Below are 18,009 nucleotides of genomic sequence, written 5' to 3' on the forward strand. Positions count from 1 at the left end.
TCTCCTATCTTCTCCCTGCAACCTTTACTAATCAGGAACCTATCAAGCACCAGTTCAGACAGACTCAATGACCTGGCCTCCACAGCCATCTAAGCAGAACAGTTCAACAGATTCACCACCCTCTGGCTAAAGAGACTCCTCCTCAGCTCTGATATTTATTCCCTCTATTATGAGGCTGGGCTCTCTGCTCATAGTTTAGCCCACTAAAACTTGGACAAATTTCTGTAGATGCATTGTGGGGAGTATAGTGACTGCCCGCATCACAGCCTGGGTTGCAAACACCAATGCCTTGGAATGGAAAATCTTGCAAATGTAGTAGATATGACCCAGTCAATTCTGGGTAAAGCCCTTCCCACCACTGAGCACATCTATGCAAAGTGCAGGAAAGCAGCATCCACCATCAAGGACCCCCACAACCCAGGGCATGCTCTCTGCTCACTGCTACCATCAAGAAGAAAGCACAGGAGCCTCAGGACTCACACCAGCAGGTTCACAAACAGCTATTACTCCACAACCATCAAGCTGTTGAACCGTAGGGGATGACTTCACTCGCCCCACCATTGAAATGTTCTCACAACCTATGGGCTCACTTCCAAGGACTCCATCTCATGTTCTCAATATTCATTATCATTTCTTTCACTTGGCAGTTGCACAGTTTGTTGTCTTTTGCACACCGGTTGAACACTGAAGTTGGTAAGGTCTTTCATCGATCTTATTATGGTTATTATTCAATTATGGATGCACTGAGTATGCCCACAGGAAAATCAATCTCATGGTTGTATATAGTATCATAGGCCTTTCAATATTTGGTAGGTTTCAATGAGATCTCCCCTCATTCTTCTAAACTCCAGTGAGTACAGGCCCAGAGCCACAAACGTTTATACGTTAAACCTTTCATTCCTGGAAACATTCTTGAAAGCCTCCTTTGGACTCTCGCTAATGCCAGCACATCTATATTAGATATGGAGCCCAAAACTACTTGAAATACTCCAAATACAAACTGACCAATGCCTTAAAGCCTCAACATTACATCCTTGCTTTTATATTCTAGTCCTCTCAAATTGAATGCTCACATTACATTTCCCTTTCTTACTACCTACTCCATGGGGACTCCCAGTCTCTTTGCACCTCAGATTATTAAATTCAATCCCTGTTTAGAAAATAGACTATTCCTTCTACGAAAGTACATGACTATACACTTCACAACATTGTATTCCATCTGCAACTTATTTGCCCATTGTCTAATCTTTCCAAGTCCTTCTGCAGACTCCCTGCTTCCTGAACAGTATCTGTCCCTGCACCTACCTTTGTATCATCTGCAAACCTGGCAACAAAGCCATCAACTTCATCATCCAGACCATTAACATAGAACATGAAAAGTAGTGGACCCAACTCTGACCCTTTGGAACACCTCTGATCACTGTCAGGCAACCAGAAAAGCTCACCGCCCCCCCCCCGCCCTTTACATTCACACTTTGTCTTCTGACTGTCACCCAATCTCCTGTCGATGTTACTACCTTACTTTGGTTAGCAGCATCATGAGAGGCATCTTGTCAAAGCCTTTTGGATATCTGAGTAAACATCCACCCACTCTCCTTTGTCTATTGCACCTGTTATTTCCTCAGAATAATTCCAACACATGTGGCAGGTAAGAGAGAGACAGAGACACGCCACCATGCTGACTCTGGCTTTTTGTTTGTGTATCCTGAAACAGCATCCTTAATAAAGGAATCTAATATCTTCAAAACCACTGAAGTCAAGCTAATTGATTTATAATTTCCTGCCTTTTGCCTCTCTCACTTCTTAAAATTCGACTGACATTTGTGATTTTCCAGTCCTCCAAAATCATTTCAGAATCTATTGATTCTAGAAAAGATCACTACTAAATCCTCCACAAACTCTTCAGCTGTCTCTTTCAGAACCCTGAGATGAACTTTAGATAATAACATCAGCTATACTACTCCCCAGCAGAGACTAGATAAATGCAGAATAAGACTAATATATGGTATATAACATTCAAACCAAATAATCATCTCCAACAGATAGTCCGACAATCTTCTCATGGTCACCCAACAACACTGCCAGTCCTGACGAAGGGTCCCGGCCTGAAACGTCAACAGTACCTCTTCCTATAGATGCTGCCTGGCCTGCTGCATTCACCAGCATTTTGTGTGTGTTACCACTGCTTCCCGTCTACTCACCAGTCCAACCAACCCTTTACACACTGGAATTTAAAAGAATGAGGTGATGGGTCCTCATTGAAACCTATCGAATGTTGCAAGACCAAGCCAGAATGGGTGTGGAGAGGATGATTCCCACAGATGTGGAGTCTGGGAACAGAGGGCACAACCTCAGAATAGAAGGATGTCCATTCAGAACAGAGTTGAGGAGGAACTTCTTTAGCCAGAGAGGAGAGAATACGTGTATTTCATTGCCACTAGCGGATGTCAGGGCAGGTCATTGGGTATATTTAAGGGGGAGGTTGATATAGATTCTTGATAAGGCAGGGTGTGAAGTGTTGGGGAAAAGGCAGGAGAATGGGGTTGAGGGGGAAATGGATTAGCCATGATCAAATGCAGAGTAGACTCAATGGGTCGAAAGGCCTAACTCTGCTCCAAAGTTTTATGGACTAAATCATGCTTTGGTAGGCACCACAGACCCAGAAAATGGACAGGATTAGAGACTTCCATTTCAGCAAGGAACCATTCTCTCACAGAACAACTGAAGGAGCATAAATGCTACCTTCAAGAATCATCAACATTACAACAAAGCACATATTTGCAGCCTCTCATGGCTTTTGGTTCAAGAAGTGAATAATTCAGTCATACAGATCATTTTCTCTACTGATTAATTAGTATAATTGCCTGGTGGATAAATCTGGCAATATTCACAGTGTGAGGATTGCCATTTGTGTACTGTACTGCAGCGTGCAAGCAAGTTATACCTGTGCATACATGTTCTTGTGTGTGTGACAATAAACTCAACTTTAACTTTGAAGAGATAAACAATTGCTCAAGAAGTTTCGAATGCCTGTGGTTCAAATGCCTAGGGGTCAGGGTTTCAGATTTCAGGATCATTGGGACCTCTCCTGGGGCAGGTGGGACCTGTACAAGAGAGACGGGTTACACTTGAACTACAAGGGGACCAATATCCTTTCAGGGAGGTTTGTTCGTGCTGTTGGGGAGGCTTTAAACTAGATTTGCAGGGGGATGGGAACCACAGTACCAGAGCTGACAGCGTGGCTGGGGTGAAAATAAATGATAAAAGTTCAAGCAAAGCAGCAAATAGAAAGGTTGTGAGTGGTGGTAAAAATCTTCTGAGGTGTATATATTTCAATGCTAGGAGTATTGTGAGGAAGGCGGACGAGTTGAGGGCATGGATTGACACGTGGAATTATGACGTTATAGCAATTAGTGAAACTTGTCTACAGGAGGGGCAGGACTGGCAGCTTAATATTCCAGGGTTCCGATGTTTCAGATGTGATAGAGGCAGAGGAATGAAAGGTGGGGGGCGGGGGGGCTAGCATTGCTTGTCAGGGAAAATGTTACAGCAGTGCTCAGGCAGGACAGATTAGAGGGCTTGTCTACTGAGTCCTTATGGGTGGAGCTGAAAAACAGGAAAGGTATGGCCACATTAGTGGGGTTGTATTATAGACCACCCAATAGTCAGCGAGAATTGGAGGAGAATATCTGCAGAGAGATAGCAGGCAACTGCAGGAAACAAAGTTATGGTGGTAGGGGATTTTAATTTTCCATATATAGATTGGGGCTCCCATACTGTTAGGGGTCTAGATGGTTTAGAGTTTGTAAAATGTGTTCAGGAAAGTTTTCTAAATCAATATATAGAGGTATCAACTAGAGGGGATGCAATATTGGATCTCCTGTTAGGAAACGAGTTAGGACAAGTGACGGAAGTGTGTGTAGGGGAGCACTTTGGTTCCAGTGATCATAACACCATTAGTTTCAACTTGATCATGGACAAGGTTAGATCTGGTCCTAGGGTTGAGGTTCCGAACTGGAAGAAGGCTAAATTTGAAGAAATGAGAAAGGATCTAAAAAACGTGGATTGGGACAGGTTGTTCTCTGGCAAGGATGTGATCGGTAAGTGGGAAGCCTTCAAAGGAGAAATTTTGAGAGTGCAGAGCTTATATGTTCCTGTCAGGATTAAAGGCAAAGTGAATAGAAATAAGGAACCTTGGTTCTCAAGGGATATTGCAACTCTGATAAAGACGAAGAGAGAGTTGTATGACATGTATAGGAAACAGGGAGTAAATAAGGCGCTTGAGGAGTATAAGAAGTGCAAGAAAATACTTAAGAAAGAAATCAGGAGGGTTAAAAGAAAACATGAGGTTGCCTTGGCAGTCAAAGTGAAGGATAATCCAAAGAGCTTTTACGGGTATATTAAGAGTAAAAGGATTGTAAGGGATAAAATTGGTCCTCTTGAAGATCAGAGTGGTCGGCTATGTGCGGAACCAAAAGAAATGGCAAACTAAAGTGGATAAATCCGCAGGACCTGACAGGGTATTCCCTCCGACCTTGAAGGAGACTAGTGTTGAAATTGCAGGGGCCCTGGCAGATATATTTAAAATGTCAGTGTCTATGGGTGAGGTGCTGGAGGATTGGAGAGTAGCTCATGTCGTTCCGTTGTTTAAAAAAGGATCGAAAAGTAATCTGGGAAAATTATAGGCTGGTAAGTTTGATGTCGGTAGTGGGTAAGTTATTGGAGGGAGTACGAAGAGACAGAATCTACAAGCATTTGGATAGACAGGCGCTTATTAGGGAGAGTCAACATGGCTTTGTACGTGGTAGGTCATGTTTGACCAATCTATTGGAGTTTTTCGAAGAGGTTACCAAGAAAGTAGATGAAGTGAAGGCAGTGAATGTTGTCTACAGGGACTTCAGTAAGGCCTTTGACAAGGTCCCGCATGGGAGGTTAGTTAGGAATATTCAGTTGCTAGGTATACATGGAGAGGTGGTAAATTGGATTAGACATTGGCTCAATGGAAGAAGCCAAAGAGTGGTAGCAGAGAATTGCTTCTCAGAGTGGAGACCTGTGACTAGTGGCGTGCCACAGGGATCAGTGCTGGGTCCATTGTTATTTGTCATCTATATCAATGATCTGGATGATAATGTGGTAAATTGGATCAGCAAATTTGCTGATGATACAAAGATTGGAGGTGTAGTAGACAGTGAGGAAAGTTTTCAGAGCCTGCAGAGGGACTTGGACCAGCTGGAAAAGTGGGCTGAAAAATGGCAGATGGAGTTTAATACAGACAAGTGTGAGGTATTGCACTTTGGAAGGACAAACCAAGGTAGAACATACAGGGTAAACGGTAAGGCACTGAGGAGTGCAGTAGAACAGAGGGATCTGGGAATACAGATACAAAATTCCCTAAAAGTGTCGTCACAGGTAGATAGGGTCGTAAAGAGAGCTTTTGGTACATTGGCCTTTATTAATCAAAGTATTGAGTATAAGAGCTGGAATGTTATGATGAGGTTGTATAAGGCATTGGTGAGGCCGAATCTGGAGTATTGTGTTCAGTTTTGGTCACCAAATTACAGGAAGGATATTAATAAGGTTGAAAGAGTGCAGAGAAGGTTTACAAGGATGTTGCCGGGACTTGAGAAACTCAGTTACAGACAAAGGTTGAATAGGTTATTCCCTGGAGTGTAGAAGAATGAGTGGAGATTTGATAGAGGTATATAAAATTATGGTGGGTATAGAAAGAGTGAATGCAAGCAGGCTTTTTCCACTGAGGCAAGGGGAGAAAAAAAACAGAGGACATGGGTTAAGGGTGAGGGGGGAAAAGTTTAAAGGGAACATTAGGGGGGGCTTCTTCACACAGAGAGTGGTGGGAGTATGGAATGAGCTGCCAGACAAGGTGGTAAATGCGGGTTCTTTTTTAACATTTAAGAATAAATTGGACAGATACATGGATGGGAGGTGTATGGAGGGATATGGTCCGTGTGCAGGTCAGTGGGACTAGGCAGAAAATAGTTCGGCACAGCCAAGAAGAGCCAAAAGGCCTGTTTCTGTGCTGTAGTTTTTCTATGGTTTCTATGGTTATTCCATACCAGACAATCCGAAAGTCTGTTTCACTCACCAGAATTTTATCATCCTGAGCTCTCAGTGATGCTCCAAACCACTGGTGGGATTTGAATTCCATCAGCTCATCCTTGTTTAAATGTCTGTTACCTTTAAGAATATATTTAAGAAGTCATTAGAGTGGGTCATTTCAAAATTTCCACAATATTATGACCATCATCTAAAAAGAGCAACTTCATACCAGCTGTTGCAAAATCATTAATTATTTCAAAATTATTTCAGAATTCCTCTCCAGCAACTCCAGATTTCACATGCCTTCCCTAATGATTAAACACTGATAACAAGCAAAAAGAACACTGCCCGAACATGGGCCAGGGCAGAGCAACCAATTTGCACTTTACCATTGAAAAAGGACACAAGTTCCCCGAGGCCAAAACAAATAATTCAACACAGTCTTTAGACCATGTTGGTGCAGAAACAAGGCTGAGCTTTCTCAATGTCACAGAAGCACCATGGAGTCAAAGCACTTGCAATGGATTTGAAATATAATAGCACAGCAATAAATCTTAACTTTCCGTTCCTAAATTTGGGTTATTTACTTGGCTACTGAAACAAGGGAAATACTTCTATTTCCAATGATACAAATGTTAATTTTATAACATGAATAGTTCCTGAAACATCTTGATTTCTGAACAAAAGCAAATAGGCATCAACTAGTCAGTTTCAGTGATGTTTAATGTTAACATTACTGGAACTTTTGCTACATTACATCAACTGAAAAAAATCAATTCCTTCATTTATTTCCTCTCGTAAAAATTTTGCTTCTAACTGGAGTAGTACTTTGACAATTCCAGGAACTCCAGTTTATGCCATTTATGCCTTGATGACAGCATGTACTTTTGCCACAGCTAGTCATAATTGTTGGCAGACAATTTATCTGCTAAGATGAGGCAGCTCCAATTTCATTGCTAGGACAGCAGGACCCAGCACGTGACTGTCAAAGGCAAGGCTTGAGTATTTTCAACCACACTCACAGGAAGTGAATGATCCAGATCAGCTTTCGCGCAAGATTTTCACCACCACAGTAGAGTGTTTCTAGTGCATTAGATCCTCCCCACGCGAAATTAAGTGGCTGAAAGCAAGGGGTATAGCAAAGACTAAGGCAGCAGGCAACTTCCAAATAACGGAACTACAGCATAAAATCTTGTTACATTTATAGCGGAACTGTTGCATTACAGTTACAGCGATGACTTTTACCTGACGATGTGGAAAATTATCCAGATAAAGCCAATATTTGGCCATATTGGTGCATTATCATTACATGTACCAAGATGCAGAGAAAAGCTTGTCTTGTGTACTATTCGTCGGGATCAAATCTCTTTGCAGTTAATTGAGGTAAAACAAACAAAAAACATTAAAAAGTAAAACGTAAAAACTGTGGGGAAAGTGTAGCATGGGTAAACAACAAGGTGCAATGTTCAAATTCAAAAGGTAAAATTCTAACAACATGCTTCTGATTATTGGAAAACTCTCAAGGTCCAGCAACTAGCTCAGCCATTACCATTTCCTGTGCTCTTTTAATCTCACAAGAGCCCCAATCCCTGCTTTCCTCAAACTCACTGTACCAATGAAAAATTCGTTATGCTACTATAGAGTGAATTAAAAGTAGGCTGGAGTACGAATAGTGAAATATCTTGAAGATCTACTGGTTCAATGTCACCAAACTGCCAATGATCCCGGATTTTGAGTTTTCCTGCATTTAACCCCTCATCCATTCTCAGAAGTAGGTTGCCTGACAAAGCTGTCAAGTAGCACTTACACACTGAAGCTCACTTGAACTTTGCAGCAGCCTTGATTCTAACCATGGACCTAAGAGGTGAATTCCAGAGCTGAAGAGAGAGTGGATGCTTGGGTGAGTCAGAGGCCAAGTAGCCGGAATTCATAAGCATTAAGGGGAAAGCATTCCAATGGTCACAAAATGCTCGTGCTTTTGCCTAAAGCCCTTTTCTTCCATTTCCCTTCTGACCCTTTTCTACCCCAGTCCACCACCTCACGACACTCCCTCTTGCCCCCCTTCACAAATGTTCCTCTCATCTGCAAATCCCTGCCTGCTCACAGTTCTCATTTCTTTCCAAAGCATCATGGTCTTCCAAGGTAATCTTCATCCCTGATGTTAACTGCAAATAAATAATAATTATACACACTAGCCAAAATTACGTGGAATCACAAAACTAGTCTTTTATCATGATAAATCTAAGTTTTGGTTATATGTTCGTTTCTCTTTCTATTTAAAATTTTTCTCACTTAGATTTCTCAACCTACCTTTTCACCAGGATGCTTAAATCATCAAGTATCCAAAATGGCAAACAGTTATGAGCTGATTTTTTTTTATATAAAGTTTTCAAATTTTGTACACTTTCAGAATTTAATTTTGAGACTGCCTAAATTTCATTCTCTTAAGTGGTAATTAAATTTTAGCTCATGAGAATCTGCAGCTATAATTAAAAAGTCACATCCCCACTTCTTTCCACCATCATCAAGAAACCTATGACAGTATTTAATCAAAAATTCAAAACACAGCAAGCATTGTGGAAATACTCAATCCCATCCTCTCTATTGTTTGGGCTTGTTGGAATCTGCTCTATTACTATCAAATACAAAAATATATGCACCCAGGTTTATTAGAATATTTAGAATTGTCTGCTTTTAAATGCAAATTGCACACTTTGATGATACAACAGGACCTTAGCTTCGCCATACATCTGTAGAAATTTGCTAGTCTTTGGTGACATACCAAGTCATCAAGGAGATGTGGTATGTCAAAGACCCTTGCAAATTTCAAGAGATGTACAATGGAAAGGATTGTGACTGGTTGCATTACTGCCTGGTAAAAGGGACCATATTACTCCTGTCCTGGCCTCCCTCCACTGGTTGCCAGTACGGTTCAGAATTAACTTTAGGATTCTCCTGTTTGTTTATAAAGCCCTAAATGGGCTGGCTCCCCCCTTATATCGCAGACCTTCTAACCCCTTATCCTACTTCCAGGTCCCTCAGGTCAGCCGATTTGGGGCTCCTGGTTGTCCCGCAATCTAAACTTAAGCTCCGGGGTGGCCGCGCCTTTGCTATTGTAGCCCCTAGACTGTGGAACAGCATTCCCCTCCTATCAGATCTGCCCCCTCCATCGACTCTTTTAAATCTAGGCTCAAATCTTACTTTTATTCATTAGCGTTTGAATCCTCCTGATAGGGCTGATTTTTTGGCTTGTGCCTAGGCCCATGTGTTGTTTTTTTTGTGCCTATAAGCTGTTTGGCTTGTTGGTTATGTCTGTGTTTCTTGTATTTCTGCTGATCTGTACAGCACTTTGGTCAACATGGGTTGTTTTTAAATGTGCTATATAAATAAACCTGATGACTTGACTTGGTATGGAGGCTCCAAATCACAGGGTTGTAGATTCAGCCAACTCCATCAAGGGTACAATCCATCTTACCATCAAGAACATCTTTAAAGGGATGCCTCAGGAATGCAGCATCCATCATTAATATCCTCAGCACCTGGGAAATGCCCTCTTCTCATTACTACCATCAGGGAACTGATGCAGAAGCCTAAAGATCCATGTTCATTGTTTCAGCTGTAGCTTCTTCCCCACTACTATCAGATTTCTGAATGGTACATAAACCCATGAATGCTATGTCACTATTCCTCTTTTTCATTATTTTATATTTATATTGTAAATTTATTGTAATTTTTTGTGTATTGCACTTTACTGCTGCCACAAAACAACACATTTCATGATATATGTTGGTAATAATCAGCCCGATTCTGATTCAGAACCATGATCAATGTGCTATTTAATACATAACCTACAGACATGAAAAAAAAATGCTGAATGAATTTGCCTTGCATGTATTCCGTCAGGGCACAGAATGAGTTCATAGCAGGGAACTACTTTTAACGTTGTCTCTCAGAATTCTCAAAAATCTACAACACGTTCCATTCCCTTTCAAAGCATTAATATTGAACCCACTTCCAGCATATAAAAATGATTCATTTGGAATTTTTAAAAAAGTACACAAAAGAAACTCCTCCCAATAATTATAAGGATTCTGTTAGGAAAAATTAAGAGGGAATTGATCATTTCAGCTTCATTGCTTATAAGAATTCAAAACAGAGTTCTGGATAGCATACATCAAAATCATTTTGCTGACATGGTTGTAAATTGGTGACTTAAATAAAGTGATAATAAATCGAAGTACACAAACGTTAATAAAAATATTGTTATTTTGTGGCAGCTGGGAGCTGCCACTTGCAAATTTAATTAAGTATAGCAAATGTTGGAAACATTCAAGCAAGCAGCATCTATAGAGCAAGCGAATGGTTCAGGTCACTGAATCTGACTTGGAAAATGTCATTCTGGCTGTAATAGGCTTCTAGCAAGGGCAGGGAAAGTGCAGGGTATGAACACTCAATCTATAAAACATGCTACTGCCAATGTTCCTATTATCCCTATTTACACTTCCTTGGCTCCATCTTTTCTCTTTCAAGTCTTTCATTCTCATCCTTCGGTTTTGTTCCCCAACCTTCGTCATTTTAAAATATCCCGCCTTGTAGCCTTCTGTTCTTTCCTCCATTCTTTCCTTCCCCTGGCTTTGCTCTTGCTAACAGCCTGAATCTTTTCAGTTCTGATGAAGGTTGATGACCAAAAAATATTCATTCAGTCGTTAAACCCCACAGAATCAGCAGGTTGAGTCTGCGGTAAAGGCGGCAAATGCAATTATAGCATTCATGTCAAGAGGACTAGAATAGAAAAGCGATGTAATGTTGAGGCTTTATAAAGCCCTGGTGAGGCCTCACAGAGTATCGTGAACAGTTTTGGGCCCCTAATTTAGAAAGGATATACTGACACTTGGAGAAGGTTCAAAGGAGGTTCACAAAAATTATTCCGGGACTGAACAGCTTGTCACATGAAGGGTTTCTGATGGCTCCAGGCCTGTATCCATTGGAATTCAGAAGAATGAAGGGTGACCTGAATGAAACCTATCAAATAGTGAAAGGCCTCAATAGAGTGGATGTGGAGAGGGAGAGTCTAGCACCAGACGACACAGTTGCAGAATAGAAGGATGTTCTTTTAGAACAAAGATGAGGAGGAACTTCTTTAGCCAGATGGTGATGAATCATTGACACAGGTAGCGGTGGAGGCCAAATCATTGGGCAATGGTTGATAGATTCTTGATTAGTCAGGGGATAGAGGGACATGGGGAGAAGGCAGGAAATTGAGACTGAGGGGAAAATGGATCAACTATGATAAAATGGCAGAGCAGACTCGATGGGCCAAATAGCCTAATTCTGTTCCTATATCTTATGGTCTAAACCTTCAGAGTGATGATGATGATGACGATATTTCTGCATATGCTCCACGTTATCTGGTAGACTGAAAGTTGTTTGAATGAGGAACATGAGCGGAAAAACATTCTATGGAACTGACCAAGGAGTCATTGAAACAAAAAAAACATTAACTTCGCAGGGTGCTCCAACACAATACTGAAGTTTGCTGCCCAAGTAATCTTAGGAAACATGGTTGTATTACAGTGCAGATTCATCAGAATATCATCTGGGCTCACAATACTGTCAAGGATGGTTTATTATATGAAGTTGCATTGCATCCCCTGATGTTCATAAAAGATAGGGAACTCTTCTAATTGATTTTTTTTAAGTTATATAAAAAATCTAATTAAAAAAATACCCACAAGGAAATCATTTCCATCAGAGAGAAGCATAAACATATCTTTTCTAAGCAAAATCAAGAACACATTTCCCACACAGAGACCTGGAAATGCCTTCTGAAACATCTCCATGCTCCATCCTTTACAAATGTAATAGAATACTAAAAACTTAAGTGTGCAATAAGATGGTGGGATGTAAGAAAGGCAAATAAATGAGTTGCAGCAGACTTTATCCACCATCGATATTTTCTTAGCAAATGGCAATTACCAAATGTTTCTAATATTATGCATTACAGTAACTTTACTCATGAAGCACTCTACAGAGATGGTTTGGAAAACTCATTTCTTTGGGAATTTCTTAACCTTGTCCTACCACTATTGTTTATTTCAGCTCACATAACTATACATGTAAGTCTAGTCTCCGGACAGAAAGCAGTACAAACAGTCACTGAAATATGAGCCAAACAGAGCATCTTTGTAATTTGTGCCAGATTTATTGAAAGTTGATGCACAATTTATTTTTTTCAGTTGTCCTCAAGAAACCATAATTCGCTGCAGTTACAGTACTGAAATTTCACAAATAATTTCCACAACAAAACAGGGAGGGGCATTCTGGTAGAGTGGATGAGGGATTTGCAGAAAGAAAGGAAGTGCAAGAGAAACCATATTTAGGCACAATTTGGATCCAGTGCTAGATAGGGAACAGCTGTCCAAATGCAAGTTGTTAAGCAATGACACACCACATGGGCCCCATTCATTCCATTCCAATATTTGCCCAATTTGAACAGTTTTCACATTTTGATAAGGGCTGAAGACTTGGACTGCGACGTCCATCAAGGTCACGGCACAGACTTAGTTGATTTTTAGGTTCATCGGGTTGGTTTTGGGGACAGCGTGTGGAGTTAGGGCTCAGGTTAGGATCCAGAGACAGGGATAAGGGCGAGTTAGAGGTCAGGCCCGAGTTCAAGTTGGAGTGGCCAGTGATCCCCAGGGATATCGGCCAAGGTTGGCAGGTCCCGCGGACATAGGCTGGTAATTTCACCACCCACCCCACCGCCCCCCCCCAGGTCAGCAGGTTCAGGCAGGAGCCAAGAGGGCCTGTGACCCCACCCCCATAGGTTGGCAAGTCCTGGCATTGAAGGTCCATGTGAGACCGGAGTTCATGACCTGGAGTTCAGGATCCTGCCATCACCGAGTCCTGGGGCTAATACAAAAGATCAAATTCCATGATCGGGTCCAATGTTCCAAGCCTTGGGTCAGTGTCTCCAGGTGCTGGCGGCTCAGAGTATGCAGGTCCTCTAGGGAAGTCATAGACGGAAGGCTGGAAGCCTGGAGGAGGCCTGTCTGTGTGTATGAGCGACTGGGTGGGAGCAAAGGAGCTTGTTTTCAAGTTGTTGTTTTGTTTTGCTGAGGTTGTGTGGTAGTAGTTATCACTTGTTTTGCTCGAATAAACATTGTGGGAATGCTATGTTAGAGCCAGAATAAAATCATAAGACACAGGAACAGAGTTAGGCCATTCAGCCCATCACTCAGCTATGCATTCAATCATGGCTGTCTGTTTCTTTTGACACCTTAACTAATCAAGAACCTATGAACCTTTTCTTTAAATATACATAATAACTTGTCCTCACAGCTGTCTGTTGCAATGAATTTCACACCCTCTGGCTTAGGAAATTCCTTATCATCTCTGTTCTAAAGGATCATCCTTCTATTCTGAGGTAATGCCCTCTGGTCCTAGACTCTCACTCTATTGGAAACTGTTTTTCTTGCACATTCACTCTGCCTAGGCCTTTCATTATTCTACAGTTTTCAATGAGATCATCCTTCATTCTTCTAAACCAGGTATTCCCGATCTGGGGTCCACAGACCCCTCGATCAATGCTAGGCATCCATGACATAAAAAAGGTTAGGAAACCATTCTAAACTCTGGTGAGTACAGGTCCAGAGCTATCAAATTAACTCCTTAATTCCCAGGATCATTCTCATGAACCACATAAGCTTCATAGGTTCATGAACCACTTCTGGACTCTCTCCATTGCCAACATATCCTTTCTTAGATATGGGGCCCAAAACTTCAAAATGGAGTCTGACCGATGCCTTCTAAAGTCTCAGCATTACATTCCTCCTTTTATATTCTAGTCCTCTCAAAATTAATGCTGATATTGCATTTGCCTTCCTTACTACCAACACACCCTGCAAGTTGTGGAATCCTACAAGAGGACTCCCAAGTCTTCTGCTCCTCCGATTTCAGAATTCTCTCCCCATTCAGAAAACAATCTACACCTTTATTCCTTATGCCAAAATACATGACCATACACTTCCCTACACTGCATTCTATCTGCCACTTCTGTGCCATGCTTCTCATTTATTCAAGTCCTTCTACAGGCTCCCTGCTTCCTCAAAACTGTCTGCACCATTGGCAAACTTGGTCACAAAGCCAACAATTCCATCATTCAGATCATTAACATATAATGTTAAGCTAGCGGACCCATACAAACCCCTGCAGAACACCAAGAGTCACAGGCAGCCAATGAGAAAATGCCCCCTTTATTCCCACTCTTTGCCTCCTGCCAGCCAATCTTCTGTCTATACTGGCATCTTTCTGGTCATACCATAGAAACATACAAAATCTACAGCACAATACAGGCACTTCAGCCCACAAGGCTGTGCCGAACATGTCCTTATCTGACAAATTACCTAGGGTTACCTATAGCCCTCTATTTTTCTAAGCTCCACGTATCCATCCAGGAGTCTCTTAAAAGACGCTATCATATCCGCCTCCACCACCGTTGCCAGAAGCCCATTCCACGCACTCATCACTCTGTGTAAAGAAAACTTACCTCCGACATCTCCTCTACTTCCCAGCACCTTAAATCCATGCCCTCTCATGCTAGCCATTCCAGCCCTGGGAAAAAGCTTTTGACTATCCACATGATCAATGCCTCTCATCATCTTATACACCTCTATCAGGTCACCTCTCATCCTCCGTCACTCCAAGGAAAAAAGGCCGAGTTCACTCAACCTATTCTCATGAGGCATGCTCCCCAATCCAGCAACATCCTTGTAAATCTTCTCTGCACCCTATCTATGGTTTCCACATCCTTCCTGTAGTAAGGCAACCGGAACAGAGCACAGTACTCCAAGTGGGGTCTGACCAGGGTCCTATATAGCTGCAACATTACCTCTCGGCTCCTAAATTCAACTCCATGATTGATGGTATGCCTTCTTAACCACAGAGTCAACCTGCACAGTAGCTTTGAGTGTCCTATGGACTCAGACCCCAAAATTCTTCTGATCTTCCACACTGCCAAGAGTCTTACAACTAATACTATATTCTGACATATTTGACCTACCAAAATGAACCACCTCAAACTTATCTAGGTTGAACACCATCTGCCACTTCTCAGCCCAGTTTTGCATCCTATCAATGTCCCTGCTGTAACCTCTGACAGCCCTCCACACTATCCACAATTCCCCCAACCTTTGGATCATCAGTAAATTTATTAATCCATCCCTCCACTTCCTCATCCGGGTCATTTATAAAAAAATCACAAAGAGTAGGGATCCCAGAACAGATCCCTGAGGCACACCACTGGTCACTGACCTCCATGCAGAATACGACCCATCTACAACTACTCTTTGTCTTCTGTGGGTAAGCCAGTTCTGGATCCACAAAGCTATGTCCCCTTGGATCCCATGCCTCCTTACTTTCTCAATAAGCCCTGCATGGGGTACCTTATCAAATGCCTTGCTGAAATCCATATACACTACATCTACTACTCCAGCTTCATCAATGGGTTTGGTCACATCCTCAAAAAATTCAATCAGGTTCGTAAGGCATGACCTGCCTTTGACAAAGCCATGCTGACTATTCCTAATCATATTATGCCTCTCCAAATGTTCATAAATCCTGCCTCAGGATCTTTTCCATCAACTTACCAACCACTGAAGTAAATCTAACTGGCCTATAATTTTCTGGGATATCTCTACTTCCTTTCTTGAATAAGGGAACAACATCCACAACCCTCTAATTCTCCAGAACCTCTCCCATCTCCATTGATGATGGAAAGATCATCGCCAGAGGCTCATCAATTTCCTCCCTCACCTCCCACAGTAGCCTGGGGTATACCTCATCCGGTCCCAGTAATTTATCCAACTTTACGCTTTCCAAAAGCTCCAGCACATCCTCTTTCTTAATATCTACATGCTCAAGCTTTTCAGTCCCCTTTAAGTCTTCCCTACAATCGCCAAGATCCCTTTCCGTAGCGAATACTGAAGCGATGTACTCATTCTCAAAGTCCTCTGCTTTCTCCTCCGATTCCATACACTGTTTTCCACTGTCACACTTGATTGGTCCTATTCTCTCATATCTTATCCTCTTGCTCTTCACATACTTGTAGAATGCCTTGGGGTTTTCCCTAATCCTGTCTGCCAAGGCCTTCTCATTGCCCCCTTCTGGCTCTCCCAATTCATTCTTAAGCTCCTTCCTATTAGCCTTATAATATTCTAGATTCCTGTCATTACCTAGTTTTATGATCCTTTCATAAGCTTTTCTATTCTTCTTGACTAGATTTACAACAGCCTTTGTACACCACAGTTCCTGTACCCTACCATTCTTTCCCCGTCTCATTGGAACGTACCCATGCAGAACTCCAGGCAAAGATTCCCTGAACATTTGCCACATTTCTCCCGTACATTTTCCTGAGAACATCTGTTCCCAATTTATGCTTGACAAGGTTCATTTCCCAATACCAGATCAAGTACAGCCTCTCCTCTTGTAGGCTTATCTACATATTGTGTCAAGAAACCTTCCTGAACACACCTAACAAACTCCACCCCATCTAAACCCCTTGCTGTAGGGAGATGTCAATCAATATATGGGAAATTAAAATCTCCCATCATGACAACCCTGTTATTATTAAACCTTTCCAGAATCTGTCTCCCTATCTGCCCCTCGATGTCCCTGTTACTATTGGGTGGTCGATGAAAAACAGCCAGTAGATTTATTGACCACTTCCTGTTCCCAACTTCCACCCATAGAGACTCCGTAGACAATCCCTCCATGACTTCCTCCTTTTCTGCAGCTGTGACACTATCTCTGATCAATAGTGCCACACACCCACCTCTCTTGCCTCCCCCCCCTGTCGTTTCTAAAACATCTAAAGCCTGGCACTCAAAGTAGCCATTCCTGCCCTTGAGCCATTTAAGTCTCTGTAATGGCCACAACATCATCACCCCAAGTACTGATCCACGGTCTAAGCTCATCCACTTTGTTCATAATACTCCTTGCAATAAAATGGACACATCTCAAACCATTAGTATGAGCGTATCTCTTCTCTATCACCTGCCTATCATCCCTCTCGCACTGTCTCCAAGCTTTCTCAATTTGTGAGCCAACCGCCTCTTCCTCCGTCTCTTCAGTTTGGTTCCCACCCACCCCCCCCCCCCCCCCCAGCAATCCTACTTTAAACTCGCCTTAGCAAACCTCCCTGCCAGGATATTGGTCCCCCTGAGATTCAAGTGCAACCGGTCCTATTTGTACAGGTCACACTTGCCCCAAAAGAGGTCCCAATTATTCAGAAATCTGAATCCCTGCCCCCTGCTCCAATCCCTCAGCCACGAATTTATCCTCCACCACAACCTCTGGCTGCTCTCCATCCCACTTCAGGATATCATGGATGCAATCAGAAATATCCCGATCCTGGCACCTGGGTGGCAAACTACCATCCGTGTTTCTTTCCTGCGTCCACAGAATCGCCTGTCTGATCACCTAACTATGACGTCCCCTATCACTGCTGCCATCCTCTCCCTTTCCTTACCCTTCTGACCCACAGGGCCAGACTCTGTGCTTCCCCCAGATAGGTCGTTCCTCCCCCCCCCCCGCCACCAACAGTACTCAAACAGGAGTACTTATTGTTAAGGGGGACAGCCACAGGGGTACTCTCTAGTATCTGACTCTTGCCCTTCCATCTTCTGACTGTTACCCACTTATCTGTCTCCTGAGGCCCCGGTGTGACTACCTGCCTATAGCTCCTCTCTATCACTTCCTCACTCTCCCTGACCAGACGAAGGTCATCGAGCTGCATCTCCAGTTCCCTAACCCGGTCCCTAAGGAACTGCAGTTCGATGCACCTGGTGCAGATGCAGCAGTCCAGGAGGCTGGGAGTCTCCAGGACTTCCCACATCTGACACTCAGCACAGAACACCAGCCTCACAGACATACCTCCTGTCTGTATTCTACACA

The 18,009-nt window shown here is 42.6% G+C and overlaps 1 protein-coding gene across 1 annotated transcript in view; it reads right to left on the bottom strand.

Annotated features, from left to right (window-relative positions):
• The window catches only part of itgav (integrin, alpha V), a 103,312-nt gene that overhangs the window by 67,648 nt on the left and 17,655 nt on the right, over positions 1-18,009 (bottom strand). Inside the window, exon 3 of the mRNA XM_063052025.1 lies at positions 6,104-6,195. Within this exon, the coding sequence (XP_062908095.1) occupies positions 6,104-6,195 (92 nt within the window). The remainder of the gene's footprint in view (positions 1-6,103; positions 6,196-18,009) is intronic.

The sequence above is a fragment of the Mobula hypostoma genome, chromosome 6 (assembly GCF_963921235.1).
Source record: "Mobula hypostoma chromosome 6, sMobHyp1.1, whole genome shotgun sequence".
In the NCBI taxonomy this organism is placed as follows: Eukaryota; Metazoa; Chordata; class Chondrichthyes; order Myliobatiformes; family Myliobatidae; genus Mobula; species Mobula hypostoma.